Here is a 19,869-nt window from a genome sequence, read left to right as displayed (position 1 = left end):
AGGAAAGCAAGTGCAGGAGAGGGGAAGCAGGGAATGTTCTAGAAACTAGAGACGCCTCTCGGAGTCTGTGCCCAGTGCTGGAAAAAACAGCAGTGAGTGAGGAACCCAGGTCCACGGCGCTCACAGCCCTGAGAGGATCAGCTATTAACTGCAGCACCAAAGAGCGTCTGCTGAGCACTGGCCATGCAGGGAGCCGCGGTAACCCTGCAAGGAGGGCGCTGTGATTCCATGTGATTGTGCGGAGAGGCGAGGGGCCCAGCATGAGGCGTCCCAGCCAGTGTGCCGAGGACCCAGGTGTCCCAGGCTGGCACCAATTGTCCTTGCCCCTGCATTGCTGGTTTGCAAACTTTTTTTTTTTTTTTTTTTTTTAATGCAAGAGAAACTCCTTCTTTAAATTTGGAGACATCCAGCATGTAAGACAAATCAATGGGGAGCTGAAGGGGCAGGAGTGGGGGTGCCAGGAAGACCGCTCAGGCACACTTCTGAATGAATGGTCTGGCGGAGGCTCACCCTCTGGCTGCACGTGGACAGATTCAGAGCACGTGTGCTGAGCTGCTGGGTCAGGGGCCTGCATGGCGTGTCCTAGAAAGCTCCGTCTTCAAGCTCATCTCAGGGCCCTGGCTGGCATCTGTGCCAGGCGGTGCTGCTCTGGTCACTCCACACGGCTGGTGAAGCGCCCACTCTGGGCTGGGCACTAGGCAGGAATTCTGGCTACAGTGGCGTGCAAAGCGCATGCAGTGCTAAGTCCAGTGGGGAAGACGGCCTTTCCCAACCATGTTCCTAAAGGAAAAGGTCAAGGTCAAGGGTGGGGGTGTGAGCAGAAGAGCCTGATCAGTTCATCTTTGAAAAGGGCACCGATGAGGATTCTGGGCCACAGAGCAGCTTGGACCGACAGGAAATGAGATTGCTGGCATCAAGTGGGGGAAGCCAATTTCAGGGACAGGAAGGACCGGGAAGGGGTTTTGGGCTCCCCCTGCTCCCCAGGTGGTCCCAGGACCAGCAGGAGGCACCTGGTCCTATAACCTTTATGCTCCTCAATCCTGAGAGGGACAAAGATAACTCCTTCTAGGGATTGGATTACTGCAAGTGTAGGACTCAATGCAATGAATAATGAATAAGCAAAAACACAATTAAACCCCCAAATCATTAAGCAAATGCAATATGCCCACACAGAGCCTAACCTAAATCCACCGAGGGCTGGTCTATACATTAGACAGATCTTTTCCTCCTCACCTGCTCCAGGCCTGGCCCTGCTCCCACAGCCATTTATTTAGCAAATATTTAGCAAACACCTGGGTTGGGCAGTACACCAGCTTCCCAGGGCATGGCTGGCGCAGAGCCAGGCTGTGGAAACACTTGGTGCTCTGTGCGGGGCTGGGAGACACGATCCTGTCCTGGCACCTGCTGTGGGCCACCTCCCCGAGCCTCAGCCACAGAACACTCAGGACGGAGGCAGGTCAGGGACAGGCCAGGTCCCCGGTGCGGGTTCCCATGGAGCACTTTCCATGCAACATGGATCTTAGTGTCTGGGATTCCGAGAGGAGAGAGGGGCTGTCCTGACCTGCTGGCTGGTTTCTCTGCAGAGGCCGACAGTCCTCCCATCTGCCCAGCCCTGCCCCCTGCTCATCTCAGCTCTGCCCCAGGCTGCTCTCCCCTGGCCCCGTGGCCCCCATGCCTCCATCAGCGTCATGTCCAGGCGGTATCTGTGTCCTCCGTCAGTGCCCCCACCTGAATACCCATTTCTTGATGGAGAGCTTGCATCCTTTTTGTGTGTTTGTTTGTTAATCCTCTTCTGAATATATTTTTAGAGAGAGTGGAAGGAAGGGGGAGAGAGAGAGACACATCTATATGAGAGACTGGCTGCCTCCCACACGGGGCTGGGAATTGACCCTGCAACGGAGGTACGTGCCCTTGACTGGAATTGCACCCGAGTTCCTTCAGTCTGTGGGCTGAGGCTCTATCCACTGAGACAAACCGACTAGGGCAAGGACTTGCAACTTATTCATCCATAGTAATGAGTAATGAGTGTGCAACAGAGTAGGTAATAAATAAACATCGAGCCAACGATTGTAGGCAGAAGATAGCATCTTCATGCTCTTGAATTCAGATAGCCATCCATCCTCTCTCTCCATCTCTAGTCCTCTCTCATACACACTCAACATACACACACACACACACACACACACACACACACACCCCTTTGCAAGCACTCTTTCTGACGGACTCACTTTCTCACACTCACCCCTCCTGCTGCAGAATGTCCCTCTGTGATCTTTCCTCCTCTGCCTCTGCCTGGAGTGTGCAGAGCCACCTGCAGCTAAATTAAGGAGCTTCTGACCTTGGCCCTGTGGAGGGGATGGCATGGGGCACCCTCCCCAGACCCAGGCCCATCTCAATCCCTGACCACACCCTCATATGTGGTCACTGCAACACACTGTGTAAAGGAATCCCTGTCTCATCTTCCTGGACCTCGAGACAGAGCCAGGAGTAGACAGGCCGCAGGTAATGACAATCTTACACACAGGGCGCAGGCTCACAGGGGCTGGGGCTGGCCCAGGGAGCAAAGTCAGCGTTGAGACCTAGGTTTCTAAACTCCGACCCAAGCTCTTTCTGCTGCACTTCTGGGAAGCAGAGACTGGCATAAGATGTGCCCGTCACCCCACCCTCCTGAGATCCTGGTACCAGAGAGCGGGGAGGGGTGATAGACCCTCAGTTTGTCTCAGAGGATTGATTGGCGGGACTTTGTGCAATCTCCCAAGCCCTCTGCACTCTCCTCCTCACTTCAGTCCATCCCACTCCGGCCTCCCAATAGTTCCGCCAGGCAGCGGACCCTCAGCCTGCGGAGTGCAGTCCACCTGGGCCCCTGGAGGAGTGCAGTGGGGACATAACAGGATCGATGAAAGGGCCTGAGGAAGCAGATAGCAAAATCTTCCCATCTCTCCCCACCACACACACACCCCCGCCTCTCAATTCGCAGCAGGCCAGACCCCCGAGGCAGCTGGGGACCTGAGCCATGTCATTATCAGAGCTGCCACACACGGCCTGTCTCTTCGCTCATCTGCAAGTTTTAAAATACTGATCAAGTTTTAAAATCCCCGAATCTCCTGCCTACTGCTTCCAATGTATCTCCCCCAAAGCCTCATCTCCTGAATCAGGTGTGAATATTTAAAGACTTTTTTTTTTTTTTTCAGCCAGCAAAGCCACATCATGCTGCTGCTGTCCCTTTAAATATTCTCTCCAGAAAGTTTGCCAGAGTGTCCCCGAGTGCCTCACCCTCCCTGGTCAGGGTGTCAGATGGGGCTCCAGAGGCAGGGACGGCCCCTGAGAAGACAGCCTCCCCTCTGCACCAGGGGCTGAGTCACAGACACACAGTCCTGGCGTTAGTCCCCGACCGCCCTTTCTGTGCTGCCGGGGGGTAACCCTGGGGACTGGCTGCCACCCCAGTTCTTAGAGAAGCAGAGAGGACAGACATCCACACAGGCGGTGATGCGGAGCGACAGGGGTCCAAAAGGGCAGACCGATGACCAAAGCCCCCGAAACGCAGCACGCTGGGACCCCGTGCGAGAAAGCTGGTACATCAAGCCCAGAGCGATGGATCCCTCCCACCAGGGCACGGAGGACGGTGCCCAGTGCCGCCTCCTGCTGGCCCTCCAGCATCTCCGTTCTCAGTTACTCACAGCCCACCGCACCAAGTCTCCCTTATCAACAAGACACAACACTCTGCGGGTAACTTCTTGAAACTCAAGTCACGCTAATCGGCTTCCAGGGCTCTCTCCCTCTGCCCGACTGTAACCAATCAGCCACACACCACCAAACCCATCTCCAAAGTTCCAGACAATTAGAGCCAGCTGAGCTCCCTGGCTGGGTGCCCCCCTGCGCAGGCCAGGACCCAGGCTGTCAGCAGCCCCAAATCCCAGCCAACGGTTCCTCCCAGCCTCCTCGGGACCCAAGCACACCAGAACGGCCACACCGGCCACGCCGAGGCACCCCAACCAGCCAGATCCCAGAAAGACAGAAAAGGAGGGTCCAGGCCAGGCTTCCTACCTTTGCTGAGGGTCCCGGTGATGAGCTTCAGGATGGTCTGGGCAAATTTCACGAACCCAAGCTTGCATCTTTTGGAGCAGCCGCTCATGGTGGCAGCGGGAAGGCAGGCTCTGCTGTCAATGCCCAGAAGGGAAGGCTTCCGCGCTGCGTGCCCCTGGCACCTGGAGCCTGCCTGGGCGAGCCCTGAGAGAGGGAGGCACCCCGGGCGCTCCTGGAACAGCACAGCCGCCTCTGCAGGGAGCCCGGCTTCTGCATCCAGAGAGCCTGCAGGGCACGCCGTGGGCTCCCTTCCGCTGTCCTTCCCTCCACTCACGTCCTACCCACGGGAGGACCTGGGGATGCCAGGGCTGGGCCAGCGCTGCCAGGGCACAGGGCGCTCCCAGGGAACCGAGGAGGAGCGTGCAGCGGAGCGGAGCTGGGAGGGGCGCTGGAGCTCTCCCAGGCGTTGCTGGCTGTCTTTCTTACAGGCAGTGGCAATGGAGCAATTAATACTCCCGTCAGAAGGGAGGGGACTGCTACGCCAAAACACGCCGTTCCGCAGCTTCCCGGCTGGCTCTCCCGCCTTCTCCTTCCTGCTTCATCTAACAGATCAATTTTTTGGTGCCTTGATCAGGAGCTGGGGGAACTCCCCACAGGAGCAGGCAGCCGCTGCTGGGCACCGAGGGGCGAGTTTGCAGGCAGCCTCTCCGTGACCTGGCGCCTCACGGACTAGTCAGGAGGAGTGGGCAGCGCGCGGGCCGGGCTTTCTGCTGCCTCTGGCTGCCTCCTGCTCCAGGTGCCCCCACTGGAGTCAGCTGCTCCGCATCAGCTTCCACCCTGCAGAGCAGGTGAGAGCCTGTGTGCTCCGATCAGGATAGGGGAGGAGTGTGATCAGTGCCCTTCTTGATGAGGAAAGTAGTCCTCAGAGATGCCACAAAGCAGGCGTCCTCAAACTACGGCCCGCGGGCCACATGCGGGTGTTTTTGCCGTTTTGTTTTTTTACTTCAAAATAAGATATGTGCAATTGCATAGGAATTTGTTCATAGTTTTTTTTAAACTATAGTCCGGCCCTCCAACAGTCTGAGGGACAGTGAACTGGTCCCCTGCTTAAAAAGTTTGAGGACCCCTGCCCTAAAGGAATGTCCACAATCCACACAATTTGACCGCAGTACCTCTTAGAAGCAAAACTGCAAGGAAGTCTGCACACGCGAAGTCCAACTATCGCTTGATAAAAAGTCCTGCTGCCGTTCCGTGTCAGAGGCTGTGAGCTGCCAGGGGCCTGCGGGGAGCTCTCACCCCACCCTGCACACATGGGCGTGACTTTCCCTGGGGTTTCAGAAAGTCTTCCTGGGCCAGCACCCTGGGCACCGTGGGCCACGGCACTGTGGCTACATGTGAGTGGCAGGTGAGAAGTCCACCTGCAGCTGAGCTGAGCCAGGCCTGGGAGGGTCTTTTTCTTCCTCCCCATCAGCTGTCTCCCTGGCACCTGCTCCATTTAGAGCAGCGGTTCTCAACCTGTGGGTCGCGACCCCTTTGGCCATCGGAAAACACAGATATTTACATTACGATTCATAACAGGAGCAAAATTACAGTTACGAAGTAGCAACGAAAGTAATTTTATGGTTGGGGGTCACCACAACATGAGGAACTGTATTACAGGGTCGCGGCATTAGGAAGGTTGAGAACCACTGATTTAGAGGAGGAGAACGAAGACTAGCAGCTGAGAAAATGCCAGATGAGCTGGAACTCACGCTCTACGTGTGGTTTCTTTCAGGGGTGGGAGGGTGGGGGGGAGGGTGTCTGCATTTGGACTCCAGCTCAGGAATCTGGAATCCCAACATCTGAACGGCCTCCTGGGGGAAAAGAAACAGTGGCACCCGTGGTTCGAAGGGTCTGGCAAATGCTGGTTAAGAGCGTGGGCCTTGGCCCCAGGTGTTTAGCCGCTCACGTGTTCAGTCTGCACCTGTGAAGTATGTATAACCATGCCATCACCGTGGCCTCTGCGCCAGGCGCCGAGTGTATGGTGGTGGACAAACCAAGGTCCCTGGGCACATGGCGCTCAGATTCGCGTGGTGGAAGGACAGGTAAGTCAGCACCTGTGTCTACACACAGGCTTGTGCTTTGAAGAAAAAGAAAGCCAAGTTGGATGGAGGGTGACAGGAACTCCTATTTCACAGGGTCATCGAGGAAGGCGTCTCTCTATAAGAATGACATGGAAGCAGAGAGCCCCAGACCGGCCATACAGCTCTCTGGGGTGATCACTGTTAGGGCCCAGGGAACCACAAGTGCAAGGGCCAAAGACAGACCTGGGATTCTAAGGTCTGCAACTTAGCAGCTATTGAGCAAGCAGGTGAGCCTCAGTTTTTTTCTTCTGGAAAATGGGAATAACGATCCTTACCTCACGGGATTTGGGGAGGTTTAAATGAAGTCCATGTGCTTAACGTAGGTTCTGCTGGAACAAGCCATTTTTGTCAGTGGCAAAGGTCGTGACTGCTGCTCCTACTGCTGCCACTCCTGCCTCTGGGCCCTAAAACCATTCTACAGGGGAGTAGAGGCCGTGCAGCTAAAGCTTGGTGATCACTGCAAATCATGGCGCCAAGCTCCAGATTATAACCTCCCTTAGTAGCAACTCAAACACCGAGCATTTCAGAGTCTCCTCTGATCCCAGCGAGGCATCAAGTATTAGAACTCAGTCTTAGGTAAACAGCTCAGGCCCAGAGAGGGTCAGCAGCATCCACAGCAGCACACAGCAAAATCCCCAGAAATGTGGGCAAGGTGTTGAGTGTGCCAAGAACATTCTCAGCAAAGGAAGGCAAGTTGTGCCCGAGTGAAATTCACAATAGGAGAGAATTGTTTTCTGCCCAAGGAACATGTGACTGCAAATCAAGAGAGGCCACGTGGAGAAACCAAGATGGCGGCATAGGTTAAACACCTAACCTGCAGCCGGGCACAACAATTTCAAAAATACAACTAGAGGTCAGAACGGACATCGTCCAGAACCACAGGAAAGTTGGTGGACTGAAATGCCCACAGCTGGGGGGAAGGAGAAGGCCACGGGGACAGTCGGGGAAGCCGTAAAAGCCTGAGGTATGGAGAAACGGGAGGAGACACGAGCACACGCGCCTGCGGGGAGGATGGAACCGGAGAGGAGGGGGCAGCTGATGACCTGGCCGGAGTTCACTGGCAGGAAGGAGATAAAGGCTCCGGAGTGCGCTGAGCGCCGGCTCCGATTGCACTGAACCCCATTCCGGGCGAAACCCTGGGAAACTCACTCACTTTCGCAACTCCGCCGCCCCCGCAGGCCTCCCGGCCCGGGACGCTGGGGACGCCGCCGCAGCGGCGGCGCCCGGAGCCCGGCGGCCTCCCAGCACCCGTCCCCGCTGCGCAGCCCCCGCACGCCTGGCGCCCTCTCCGTGCACCTCCCGGCGGCGCTAGACTTCAGTAGAGTTGACTGAATTCAAGGGATTAAGAAGTATAAATTGGGGGGACGCTGCGGCGGCGACGTCCGGAACGCGGCGATGGCGGTGCCTGGAGCTCGGCGGCCGCCCAGCGCCCGTCCCAGCCGCGCGGCCCTCGCGCGCCTGGTTCCGCAGGACGCGCGCACCGGACGGAGGCACGGGCGCCCTTTCCGTGCACCTCCCGGCGGCGCTAGACTTCAGTAGAGTTGACTGAAATGAAGGGATTAAGAAGCACAAATTGAGAAGTTTGAAAAAGATGGCGGCGGAGGTTAAAGGCTGTTCTGTTGCCTCGCACCCAGCGAAATCGGAGGGGATGAGGTGTGGAGGTGCGTGGGTCTGGCTGGTGGCGGGGGAAAGGGGCTTTTGTTCCAAACCTAAGGGAGATTAGCTCTCCATCACCCTGAAACCCATCTTCTGGCGAACCCCGGGAGACCCAGATGCCTGCGGGGAGAGGCGGGACTTTTGCGGAGGTGCGCCCAGCAATCAGTGTTTGCTGCACTGGAGTGCGGAACGAGGGGACTTAGATACGTGGAAGGCAGAAGGACCAGACTCACAGGCATTGCGGCTCGCCGCACCATGGCCTGTTGGCGCCCTGAGACCCCGCCCCGCCCTGGGACCCGCCCCGCACGTTTTGAAGACCCGCCCTGCAAGTCTTGCAGGCACACCTGCGCCCCAAGCGACGGCTTATGCATGTGGGTGGCCTGCCCTCTGGCAGCGGACCAGATGATCTGCTGTTCTAGTCGGACTGCTCCAGGGCCACTCAGACAGGAGGAAGAAACTACAGTTTTTGCTGTAATCCTTGCTGAGTGCCTAAGGCAGTAGCTGATCTACACCCCATTGGAGACCCAGAAACGAGGGCATCTAGTGGTCTGTGGGAGATGACACCAGATTTCAACCACGTGCATAAGGGACACATTCAACGGGAATATTCAGTGAGCGCCAAAGCTTTGCTGCACCAAGACCCGGCCCATAAACATGTCTCCTGCACAGCAACTCTTCCTTTATAGACAAAGAGAGCCCCCCCAGTGACACCAACAACAATCAAGACTTAACTATACAAAGGAGGACCAAGATGGAGGCATAGGGCGGAAGCCTGATTGTTGCCTACCACAACAACTTTGAGACTACGACAAGAGAGCAGAGCAGACACCATCCAAGACCACCATAGGGCTGGCTGAGTAGATGCTCTACAACTAGAATAAAAGGGGTATGTGGGATGATGCTGATGCCGGTGACCCAAAGACCACACTTTAAGAACTACGGCTCAGGCGACACAAAAGAACTATGGCTCAGGCGATACAACAGCGGCCTGGAACGTGCTCGGCGCAGTTCCCCCGGCGGTCTCCGGCTGAGGGGACGGCTCCACTGGCAGCCAAGCACGGACAGACGAGCCCCTATGAGACATGGGGTGGGAGACTCCGCGCTTGCTGACCTCTGAGTCCGTCAAGAATCTCAACGCCCCAGAAGCGGCCAGGTGCGCATGCTCGGCGACCGGCCACCGATGCAGACCCAAGGGCCGACGCAGCGACGCCAGACTGGCCCACCGCCATGCACCGGGTGCACCGGAGCTTCGCCGAGCCACCGCCCGACGAGTTCTGCAGCAGCCATACTGGAGCTCTGGAAGGATGGCCAGGGGAATTGCTGAGGGGGGATTGACTGGCAGGAATTGGGATCGGGAAGATGGGGCCCTGCTGAGACCCGGGTGCGGGCGGGGTTGCGCGCCTCTGGGCTCGGGTGTGGTCACACGCCCCTGGGTATAAGTGAGGTCTCAAGTCCCTGGGTCTAGGTGAGGCCACATGCCCCTGGGTCCAGGTGAGGCCGGACTCCGGGTCCGGGTGAGGCCAAGTGCCCCTGGACCCGGATGACGCTGGATCCCGTGCCCGGGCGAGGCCAAGCGCCCCTGAGTCTGGGAGAGCCCACACACCCCTGGGTCCAGGCGAGACCAGGTGTCCCTGGATCTGGGTGAGGCCGCGTGCATCTAGGCCCGGGTGAGCCCAAGTGGCCCTGGGTCTGGGAGAGGCCAAGCGTCCCTGGGTCCGGGCGAGACCATGTGTCCCTGGATCCGGATGAGGCCTCGTGCACCTAGGCCCGGGTGAGCCCAAGTGGCCCTGGGTCTGGGAGAGGCCAAGCGTCCCTGGGTCCGGGCGAGACCATGTGTCCCTGGATCCGGGTGAGGCCTCGTGCACCTAGGCCCGGGTGAGCCCAAGTGGCCCTGGGTCTGGGAGAGGCCAAGCGTCCCTGGGTCCGGGCGAGACCATGTGTCCCTGGATCCGGGTGAGGCCTTGTGCACCTAGGCCCGGATGAGCCCAAGTGGCCCTGGGTCTGGGAGAGGCCAAGCGTCCCTGGGTCCGGGTGAGACCATGCGTCCCTGGATCCGGGTGAGGCCTCGTGCACCTAGGCCCGGGTGAGCCCAAGTGGCCCTGGGTCTGGGAGAGGCCAAGCGTCCCTGGGTCCGGGTGAGACCATGCGTCCCTGGATCCGGATGAGGCCTCGTGCACCTAGGCCCGGGTGAGCCCAAGTGGCCCTGGGTCTGGGAGAGGCCAAGCGTCCCTGGGTCCGGGTGAGACCATGTGTCCCAGGATCTGGGTGAGGCCTCGTGCACCTAGGCCCGGGTGAGCCCAAGTGGCCCTGGGTCTGGGAGAGGCCAAGCGTCCCTGGGTCCGGGTGAGACCATGTGTCCCTGGATCCGGGTGAGGCCTCGTGCACCTAGGCCCGGGTGAGCCTAAGTGGCCCTGGGTCTGGGAGAGGCCAAGCATCCCTGGGTCCGGGTGAGACCATGTGTCCCTGGATCCGGGTGAGGCCTCGTGCACCTAGGCCCGGGTGAGCCCAAGTGGCCCTGGGTCGGGGAGAGGCCAAGCGTCCCTGGGTCCGGGTGATACCATATGTCCCTGGATCCGGGTGAGGCCTCGTGCACCTAGGCCCGGGTGAGCCCAAGTGGCCCTGGGTCTGGGAGAGGCCAAGCATCCCTGGGTCCGGGTGAGACCATGTGTCCCAGGATCCGGGTGAGGCCTCGTGCACCTAGGCCCGGGTGAGCCCAAGTGGCCCTGGGTCTGGGAGAGGCCAAGCGTCCCTGGGTCCGGGTGAGACCATGCGTCCCTGGATCCGGATGAGGCCTCGTGCACCTAGGCCCGGGTGAGGCCACGTGCCCCTGGGTCTGGGAGAGGCTAAGCGTCCTTGGGTCCGGGTGAGACTATGTGTCCCTGGATCTGGGTGAGGCCTCGTGCACCTAGGCCCGGGTGAGCCCAAGTGGCCCTGGGTCTGGGAGTGGCCAAACGTTCCTGGGTCTGGGTGAGACCATGTGTCCCTGGATCCGGGTGAGGCCTCGTGCACCTAGGCCCGGGTGAGCCCAAGTGGCCCTGGGTGGGGAGAGGCCAAGCGTCCCTGGGTCCGGGTGGGACCATGTGTCCCTGGATCCGGGTGAGGCCTCGTGCACCTAGGCCCAGGTGAGCCCAAGTGGCCCTGGGTCTGGGAGAGGCCAAGCATCCCTGGGTCCGGGTGAGACCATGTGTCCCTGGATCCGGGTGAGGCCTCGTGCACCTAGGCCCGGGTGAGCCCAAGTGGCCCTGGGTCTGGGAGAGGCCAAGCGTCCCTGGGTCCGGGTGAGACCATGCGTCCCTGGATCCGGATGAGGCCTCGTGCACCTAGGCCCGGGTGAGCCCAAGTGGCTCTGGGTCTGGGAGAGGCCAAGCGTCCCTGGGTCCGGGTGAGACCATGTGTCCCTGGATCCGGATGAGGCCTCGTGCACCTAGGCCCAGGTGAGGCCATGTGCCCCTGGGTCTGGGAGAGGCTAAGCGTCCCGGGGTCCGGGTGAGACCATGTGTCCCTGGATCTGGGTGAGGCCTCGTGCACCTAGGCCCGGGTGAGCCCAAGTGGCCCTGGGTCTGGGAGTGGCCAAGCGTTCCTGGGTCTGGGTGAGACCATGTGTCCCTGGATCCGGGTGAGGCCTCGTGAACCTAGGCCCGGGTCAGGCCACGTGCCCCTGGGTCTGGGAGAGGCCAAGCGTCCCTGGGTCCGGGTGAGACCATGCGTCCCTGGATCCGGATGAGGCCTTGTGCACCTAGGCCCGGGTGAGCCCAAGTGGCCCTGGGTCTGGGAGAGGCCAAGCGTCCCTGGGTCCGGAAGAGACCATGTGTCCCTGGATCCAGGTGAGGCCTTGTGCAACTAAGCCCGGGTGAGGCCATGTGCCCCTGGGTCTGGGAGAGGCCAAGCGTCCCTGGGTACGGGTGAAGCCAGATCCTGGGTCCGGGTGAGGCCATGCGCCCCTGGATCCATCCGGGTGAGGCTGGGTCCCAGGCCCAGGTGAGACCACGCGCCCCTTGGGTATGGGTGAGGCCACGTTCCCCTTAGTCTGGGTGACGCCATGCCCCTGGGTTCGGCCGAGACCAAACCAGAGGGAGTCAGACCTCCGTTACCACCATTTGTCCACCATCCAGAGCTGAGGGGTCAGTGCTGACATGTACACATAAGGAACTACTGGACATCGAAATTGGGTCTCAAAAGAACTGTTGGTCCAGGGGGAAGCTCGCTACAGATTGATTCATTTGCCTGTCAGCATAAATATTGTTGCTCGTCTCACATTCAGTTCTTATTAGTATATATCTAGTGACATATGATCTCGTTCATCTAGAGGAAATGATGAACAACATAGACTGAGGAACAAGAACAGAACCAGAAGCAAGGAGGCATCGATCGGACTATCGGGCCTCAGAGGGAGGATAGGGGAGGGTAGGGGGAGGGTGGGGGGGAGGGGGAGAGTTCAACCAAAGGACCTGTATGCATGCATATAAGCCTATCCAACGGTTAAGTTCAACAGGGGATTGGGGCATGCGTGGGGAGAGGGGTGGGATGGGAATGGGGGGATGAGGACAAATATGTGACACCTTAATCAATAAAGAAATTAAAAAAAAAAAAAAAAAAAAAAAAAAAAAAACAAGAGAGGCCACGTGCTCCTGGAATATTCAGGTGGCACCAGGGAAATCAGACCATTAGCAGGGCTGTAATTGGCCTCCCTGACACAGATGTGCATCAGCCGTTGGGACTTGGGAAGGCCGAGTTATCTCTCCACCTGGAACCAGCTATAGGAATCCACCGGCCATGCCAGTTCCAGGGGGAAGGAGAGGCAGGTGGGGGCTCCAGGTGCCATCTGGGCCCAGTAGAGTGTGCCCACCTCCCTAGTACAAGGCTTAGAGAGGACAGGCATGCTGTCCTTCGGCAGGTTGAGAGGCCATGCTCACAATGATAACAGTGACAGCAGAAGCCAGTGAGTGCCTTCCAGGTGCCGGGGATTGGCCTAAGTACCTACTTTCCCCATTTCTAATCCTTACTGTAAGCTTGAAAGAGCAGGTACTGTTATGTTACCCATTCCACAGATGAAGAAACAGGCCCAGAGAGGGAAAGCCACTTGTAGGTGGCCACACAGCTGAGGATGAATTTGAATCCAAGACCATTTTTCATATCTCGCAGGGTTCGAAATTCAAGTGACTGGCAGCATGAGAGAGAAAGAGTTTGCCTTAATAGTGCAAGAAACAAGCAGATGTCCGTTTTGATCCTAAACCCTTGTCTCCTGAAGCATCATGGAGAGAGAATGGAGACATCCATCCTGGAAGGAGTGCCCTCTGTGGCCATGGCTGTGGGCTGGGAGGCGGGGTGGAGAGGGGCGTGGCCAGGCACAGGTTCAGTCACAGTCGCTGTGCAGCCGGGAGACACAGCCCATGGCCATTGAACAGTGAGAATCCTATGTAACAAACGGCTAATATGCAAATTGTCCCCTCCACCGGGAATTCAGCCTGGGGTTCGACCAGGGGGCGGGGCCAGCCCACCAACTGCCCGAGGCCCCTCCCCCTGGCTGGCCTGGCCCAACTGCCCCGATTGGGGTGGGCTGGCCGGACCCCACTGGTGCACGAATTCATGCACCAGGCCTCTAGTTACATATAAAGACTTGTCCAACAGGTATTGGAAGATCAAAAAGGCTAAAAGGGGGCACCAAGGACTCATGGCGGTGACTGCAGGAGCAGCTCCAGTGCTTGGGGACAGGAGAGAGACAAAGGAAAGAGCTGGGGTCCTCAGAACCTTCAATCCTGCAGTGGGGACCCTATGAGGCTAAGACCCAGACTCTGAGGAGCGGGTGTCTGCTGGCTCGTGCTGGTATCTCTCAGAGGGAGTCACGATGCTGATTCTGGGCGTTCAAAAAATACGTATCAGAAACTGGCAGCAACTGCCAAGAGGGAACCTACAGCCAGGGGCAGAGGAAAGAGCTGTGGGGTGGGGTCCGAAGAAGCAGAAGCTGCCTGGAACAAGGGCCCCTCCCCAGCCTTGTAGCCTCCCTCTCTCCTGCTGGCCACGCAGGAAGGCGGCTTGCAGAGTCCCAGCCCAGCACACCGAACAGGGCAGAGCAGGGCACCTCTGAAGCTGGGGGTCAGGAGCCCAAGTGCCAGCCCAGTCTAGGTGTCTTCCCTTCTGAAATTCTGGAATGCCACTATGCACCAGGGTAGGCCAGTAAATAAGACAAAATCCTGTTCCTTGTGTAAACTGCATTTTAGAGGTAGATTGGAGGAGGGGTACTCAGACCCTAAACAAGCAAACACATTCACAAGGTAGAGAATTTCAGAGCATGAAGATGCTCTGAAGCAAACAGCGACCAGTCAGTGTTTTCTAATCAGCAGGATAGAGCCCCCTCAGAGCTCACCCAACAGCTCATAATAGAACAACCACTAAGAGGAAAAGGGCAGATTCCATGGGGGGCAAGGGAAGTGTCATGATCGCTATAAAAATAATCACCATGACCTGTTACTCTGTTACCAGATGCTGTGCTCGGGGCTGTATGTGGATTATCCTGGTCTTATAACAAACTCATGGGCTGGTATTATTATACCCATTTTACAGAAGAGGAAGTGGAGGCTCAGTCAGATGTGGTGATTCCCCCCAGGGGAGGAGGTTGAATTAAAGGGACTGGGCACTGATCTGAGGAGAGTCTGGGGCCTGGGAGTCAAAAGCCAGCAGCAGGCCTAGAAACAGAACAGGACAGGCATAGAGAAGGTGGGAGGTGGGGAGGGAGACGGTTACAGATGCCCTATGTCTTGGGGAGAGAAACATCCAGCTGGTAGATGAGAATGAAAGGGAGGAATTCAGGAGCGAGGGCAGGAGCTGGAGTTCTCATAAATAAATGATTTTTGTGGCTGCGCAGGAAGAAAATAAATGTGGCGTCCCAGCAGGCCAAAAATATTAGCATTTAAATACAGGCTTACACAGGTGGGTAAAAAGGCAATTTCCGAGGAATTAAATCAGATTTCATCTTTCCTCTACGTCTTGGAAAAAACTGTGCTGCTCTAGTGTAGTCCTCAAGGGAGGATTCGCCTTGGGGCTCCGGCATGGGGCTCTGAGTTCTTTCTCAGTGGGGCTCCCTGTCTTCTCCCCACTATAATTACAAGAAAATGATGCCCAAGAGGCAAAAGAAATTCATCAGCACTGTTGGCTGGAGGTGCTCAGACTCATCTGTGTGGAGGGCAGGGCACATGATGTTGGGGTCTCGCTGCCCGCAGCTGTGCCAGTGGGTCTGCAGTGTCGGCTGGGGGCTGGAAGGACCAGTTCCATGGCTGGTTTTGCTACAGAACTGGCGGGTGGGTTGTGGGTGCACCTGCAGGTGCTTCCAGAGAAAACATGGCAAGAGACCAAGTTGGTCCTTGAAGCCGCCTCTTCGCCATCATCGCTCCCCCTCGATGTGTCCTGCCCCATGCTATCTTCTCCTGCCCCATTGCGCAGCATGCTCAGAACTGGACTCAGTTCTGGAGCCCACAGGGCCCCCTTTATTGTGTAATCATGGAACAAGAAGAACCAGTTTAAACTGGACACCAAAGGCCACAGGTAGGCTGCTGGCTGGCCAACAGAAAGCCCTGCCAGACAAGCTAGTTTATGTCTCATGGCTGCTTCCCCCTCTTCCTCCCAGAGTCACTGAAAGCAGAACACAACCCCGCAAAGGACAGAGATTCGGGCTGAAGTCCCGATTCCTAGATTCAATGGATTCTGGATGCCTTTTTTTTTTTTTCTTCCTCCTACTTGACCATCAAAATATACCTGTCCTGGGTCCTGGGTCCTGGGTCCTCACGGCCCTGCTCTCTACAAATGGCCCAGCTGGCTTCTCCCACGTTCTCTAGCTCAACAAACCACATCATGAGCCTCCCAAGACACCCTGGTAACAACACTGGGAGTCATTCTTGACTCCTTCCTCATCCTCTTCCCCTCTGTATTCGTTTCCTGTGGCTGCTGTAACCAATTCCCTCCAACTAGGTAGCTTAAAGATCAAAAGGTCAGTCTCTCACAGTCTGGAGACCAGAAGTCTGAGATCAAAGTATGGATAGAGTTGGGTCCTCCCAGAGGCTCTGGGGAGAATGTGTCCCACGTCTCTGTCCTAGCCTCCCATGGTTACCTGCATCCCTTGGCTTGTAGACACATCGGCCCAACCTCTGCCTGACTCTTCACCTGGTCTTCTTCTTGAGTCCGTGTCCCTGCCTTCTTACAAGGACAGCAGTGTTTGGAATAGGCCCACTCTAATCCAGCAGGACCTCAGCTTAATTTTATCTAATTACTTCTGCAAAGACCCTATTCCCAAGTAAGGTCACATTCTGTGGTCTTGGTGGACATGAATTTTGGGAAGCAACTATTCACCCAAGTTTCCCTTCTATCCAAGTGATTCCAGCTCCTGACACTTCTGCTTCCTTACTATGTCCCAGATCGACCCATTTCTCTCAGTAAACCTGCCTGTCGCCCCCTCAAAATAATGCCCAAGCTGCGTGGCAGAGCCTTTGAGGCCCTTTGTGATACCACCCCAGTTTCTCTCTCCCAGCTCATCTCACATAGGATACACAATTGTGTTGATTCGCACATAAATGGAGACTCCTTTGTGAGTCTGTCTGTTTAATGTTGCCTCTCCCCCAGGGTAGAAGGTACCCAAGAGAGCAGGACTAGGAGAGCTTCTCTTTTGTTCACTCTTTTATCCCCAGGCCTGGCATGCGCAGAACAGTGAATGAACTCCCTCTCCCTCAGGTCCCAGCACAGTGCTGGCTGCGCTGGTTGGGAACCTTGATGATGGGACAAAACGCCTCTGACCCTGGAGGGATGCTGAAACACAGAGGAAGGGAGACCAAGGTTTCGGAGCCCATGGACTTGAACCACTCATAAGGTGTGTGCACATAAGCCAGTTATTCCAACTCCCCCAGCCTCTATTTCCTTATTTCTAAAATGAGAATAAGACCACCCCGCTATCACAACCAGTGCCGGCATTCAGCAGGCAGGTGACCAACTATCCTGGTTTCCCAGGCCGGGGTGCACTCCAGAACACGCTCAGGGCTGACATCAGAGCAACGCCCGGTCACTCTCCGGGGACAGCACAGACAGAGCCCCTCACGGACCAGCTGTCTCGCCAACAATGATGATGAGAGTGGAGAGCCTGCATTTTAAAAAAATATATATTTTATTGATTTTTTACAGAGAGGAAGAGAGAGGGATAGAGAGTTAGAAACAATGAGAGAGAAACATGATCAGCTGCCTCTTGCACACACCCTACTGGGGATGTGCCCGCAACCAAGGTACATGCCCTTGACCGGAATCGAACCTGGGACCCTTGAGTCCGCAGGCTGATGCTCTATCCAGAGCCAAACCGGTTTCGGCAAGCCTGCATTTTTAACCTACATTCTACACTGCCTTCAGATTCTGGGTCACTTGCATTTAATATTTTACTATGTATACTTTCACAAATGACCCCCAATCCTTTGTGGCACCAGGTGGTGTCAGAAATAGTAAAGGAGTCATTAGTCACAGGAGCCCAGTCCCTTTTGCTTCTGTGGTTCCTTCTCCCTCTCCCACCAGCCAGGGTCTTGCCCCCAAACATCTGGTCATGGGGGGCCTGACCCTGATGTCCACAGCCAGGCCAGACTGACACGTCCCCTCTATCTTTAAGGCCACCCACCAAGAAAAGGGGGAGAATGGTCACATGACCAAGGGCAAACCACAGGCAGCTCTGGGTCTGAGTCAGAACAATTGTTCTCGAAATCCAGCCAGAGACAGTGATGGAGGGAACTTGGAGAGGAAGCGTTTACCAGTTAAATAAGAGTCCCTTTAAATTATGCCAGTGCCCAAGGAGGGGTAGAATCTGGGGCGGCTAATGGGCAGGCGGGAGACAGTGGGGTGTTTGCATTGGGTGCTGAATAGGGGCTGTTTCCCATACTCTGGTGAAATGCTCACTGCAGATCCAAGAAAAGGGCCCTTGTCACTGTGCCCAGCGCCTTTGATGGTGAAACCAGCTCAGCTCTTAGGGAAAATTCAAGCCCAGTGCCAAGCTGGCTTGTTCCAGGAAGAACGAGAGGCGATAGGCATGCCAGAGGGGACCCTGTGGCTTTGGGGTAGGTTGTGTCATTTTTCTCCATCTAAGCTTGTTTATGACAGGAATGGCATATACAGCCCCTGCCCTCTCCCCTCCCCAGGGGATCTTTCTGCTCCAGGGTGGCAATACCTTTTACTTCTGCATCACCCTAATATCCCTGTGAGCGAAGCAGTGGCGATGAGACCCCACAACCTGTCTAAGCCTCGGTTTCCTCGTCTGTGATATGGTTGTAAAATAGTTTCCAGGTGAGGCATACCCATGTGAGGCTTAAATGAAATAATACACGAGAACTTGAATCCTAAATTGCAAATGGCATACTCGCGCTGGGTGGTCCATTGGTTAAGAGGCAGTGTCATGTGGTGGCTTAAAGATCGGTTCCTACACCTCCTTAGCAATGTGACTTTAGACAAAGCAAACCTCCTGAGCCTCAGTTTCCCCATTTATAAAATGAGGGTAATGATAGCACGTACATCATACAGTCATTATAGTCAGTGAAAAATGCATGTAAGGGCCTGGCATAGAACAAGGGCTCAACTAATGGCAGCTATTATTATTTACATGGCTATTGTTGTGATTGTATTGTGTTGACCACAGAGCTCATTATACAGATGAAGAACCCAAGACCTAGGACTGGCCCCTCCAGGATGTTCTGATCCCACATAGAATTATCTAGAGCCTGGAATTACTGGGAGTCTTGCCTCCTTACCCACAAGCTCCATTTATATCTCTGGTCTCTGTCTCTGGCCAAAAGTCTGAGAGTTGGATGTCCTTGGACTTTAGAGGTTCCAGGGCCCCCTTGCTTCTGTGGCTTCAGCTTAGGTTGAAAAGGGTATGTGTCCCGTGTCCCCAAAAGCATCCATGAACTATGTCATCACAGGACAACCTTCATTGAGACCCTGCCATGTGGGTGGGAAAATGCTCGAGTTTGATCCCATGACTTCCGGTCGGGGAGCTAAGATACCTCCAAAAATAGCTATGTGGAGAACCATGAGAGGCGCTGGACCCCCTTTCTGCTGCCTTCCACATCGTCCCCTACAGCCGCATCCCTTCAGCCCTCATTCTTTCCTATCTCTTCCCATGTCAATGGGGAGTCCATAGATATGTAAAAGAGTGGTGGGAGAAGGAAGCTCTTCTCCCATCAGCTGAGGCCTAAGTCCCTCTTAGGAAAGGGACTGTCCTGGTTGGGGTATGGGTCCTGAATGCCACCTTGATAGCCGTGGTTGACAGAAGACACAGAAAGAACCACCTAAACTTCTCCACTGTAGGAACAAGCAGGAATTTGGGATCGGAGACTGCTGATGAGGGCTTAGGAAGGAGAGAGAGGCTGGCCTCGAGGTATCACAAAGAGGCTAAGGACTTAGGAAGATGCATGCCTAATATTCACGTGGGTTGTCTGTGTGGCGATGAAGTAAAATCTTGTCCCTCTAATCTCCCACAAAGTTGGCTACACATAAGAGACTTGTCAGATTTAAACAAATGAAAATTAAAAGAAGGGATTGAATTACAAATTAAAATGGTTTTAATGAGAATAGGGCCAGGGCACACAGGAAACCAAGCAGGTCCCTACACAGGCCTAAGTCAGTACAAGCAGGTGCTCAGAGATCAGGTGACTGGGCAAAACCCCACTCTCCCTACGCCCCTCCCCACATCTACGTGACAGCAGAGAGACTTAGGGAGGAAGGGCCACTCCACTACTTGGTGGAGGACATTCTGGCAAAATGCCTTCAAAGGATGAGGCCTCTCGGCTGGCTTCTGGGTTCAAACACAATGAAAAGACTGTGCAGCATGTGCTCTCTACTTTCCAAAGTGCTTCCCACCTTTTGTCTCTTTTAACCTCAGCGTTTTGTTTCCATTTTCAGACAAGGAGACTGCAGCCCTGAGAGGTCATTCGATTGGTTCTGAGTGACACCCGCCAGGGTCGGCTCCCCGGTGCTGTCTGGACATCTGCTGACTCAGCAGAGCTCAGGCATCTGGTTGCAATAGGATGTTAAGTGGCCCCCAAAATACTATGGA

General features: G+C 56.0%; 1 protein-coding gene across 2 annotated transcripts in view; it reads right to left on the bottom strand.

Moving 5' to 3' along the window:
- Nucleotides 1-4,479, bottom strand: part of KCNIP1 (potassium voltage-gated channel interacting protein 1) — a 258,657-nt gene extending 254,178 nt beyond the window's left edge. For both annotated transcript variants that reach the window (XM_054718136.1, XM_008147624.3), the window contains exon 1: nt 4,045-4,479. In XM_054718136.1, coding sequence (XP_054574111.1) covers nt 4,045-4,132 — 88 coding nt within the window. In that variant the 5' untranslated portion in view covers nt 4,133-4,479. The remainder of the gene's footprint in view (nt 1-4,044) is intronic.
- Between the last annotated feature and the right edge of the window lie 15,390 nt (nt 4,480-19,869).

The sequence above is a fragment of the Eptesicus fuscus genome, chromosome 6 (genome assembly GCF_027574615.1).
Source record: "Eptesicus fuscus isolate TK198812 chromosome 6, DD_ASM_mEF_20220401, whole genome shotgun sequence".
Lineage (NCBI taxonomy): Eukaryota > Metazoa > Chordata > Mammalia > Chiroptera > Vespertilionidae > Eptesicus > Eptesicus fuscus.
This window is presented reverse-complemented; position numbering and strand designations above follow the sequence as displayed.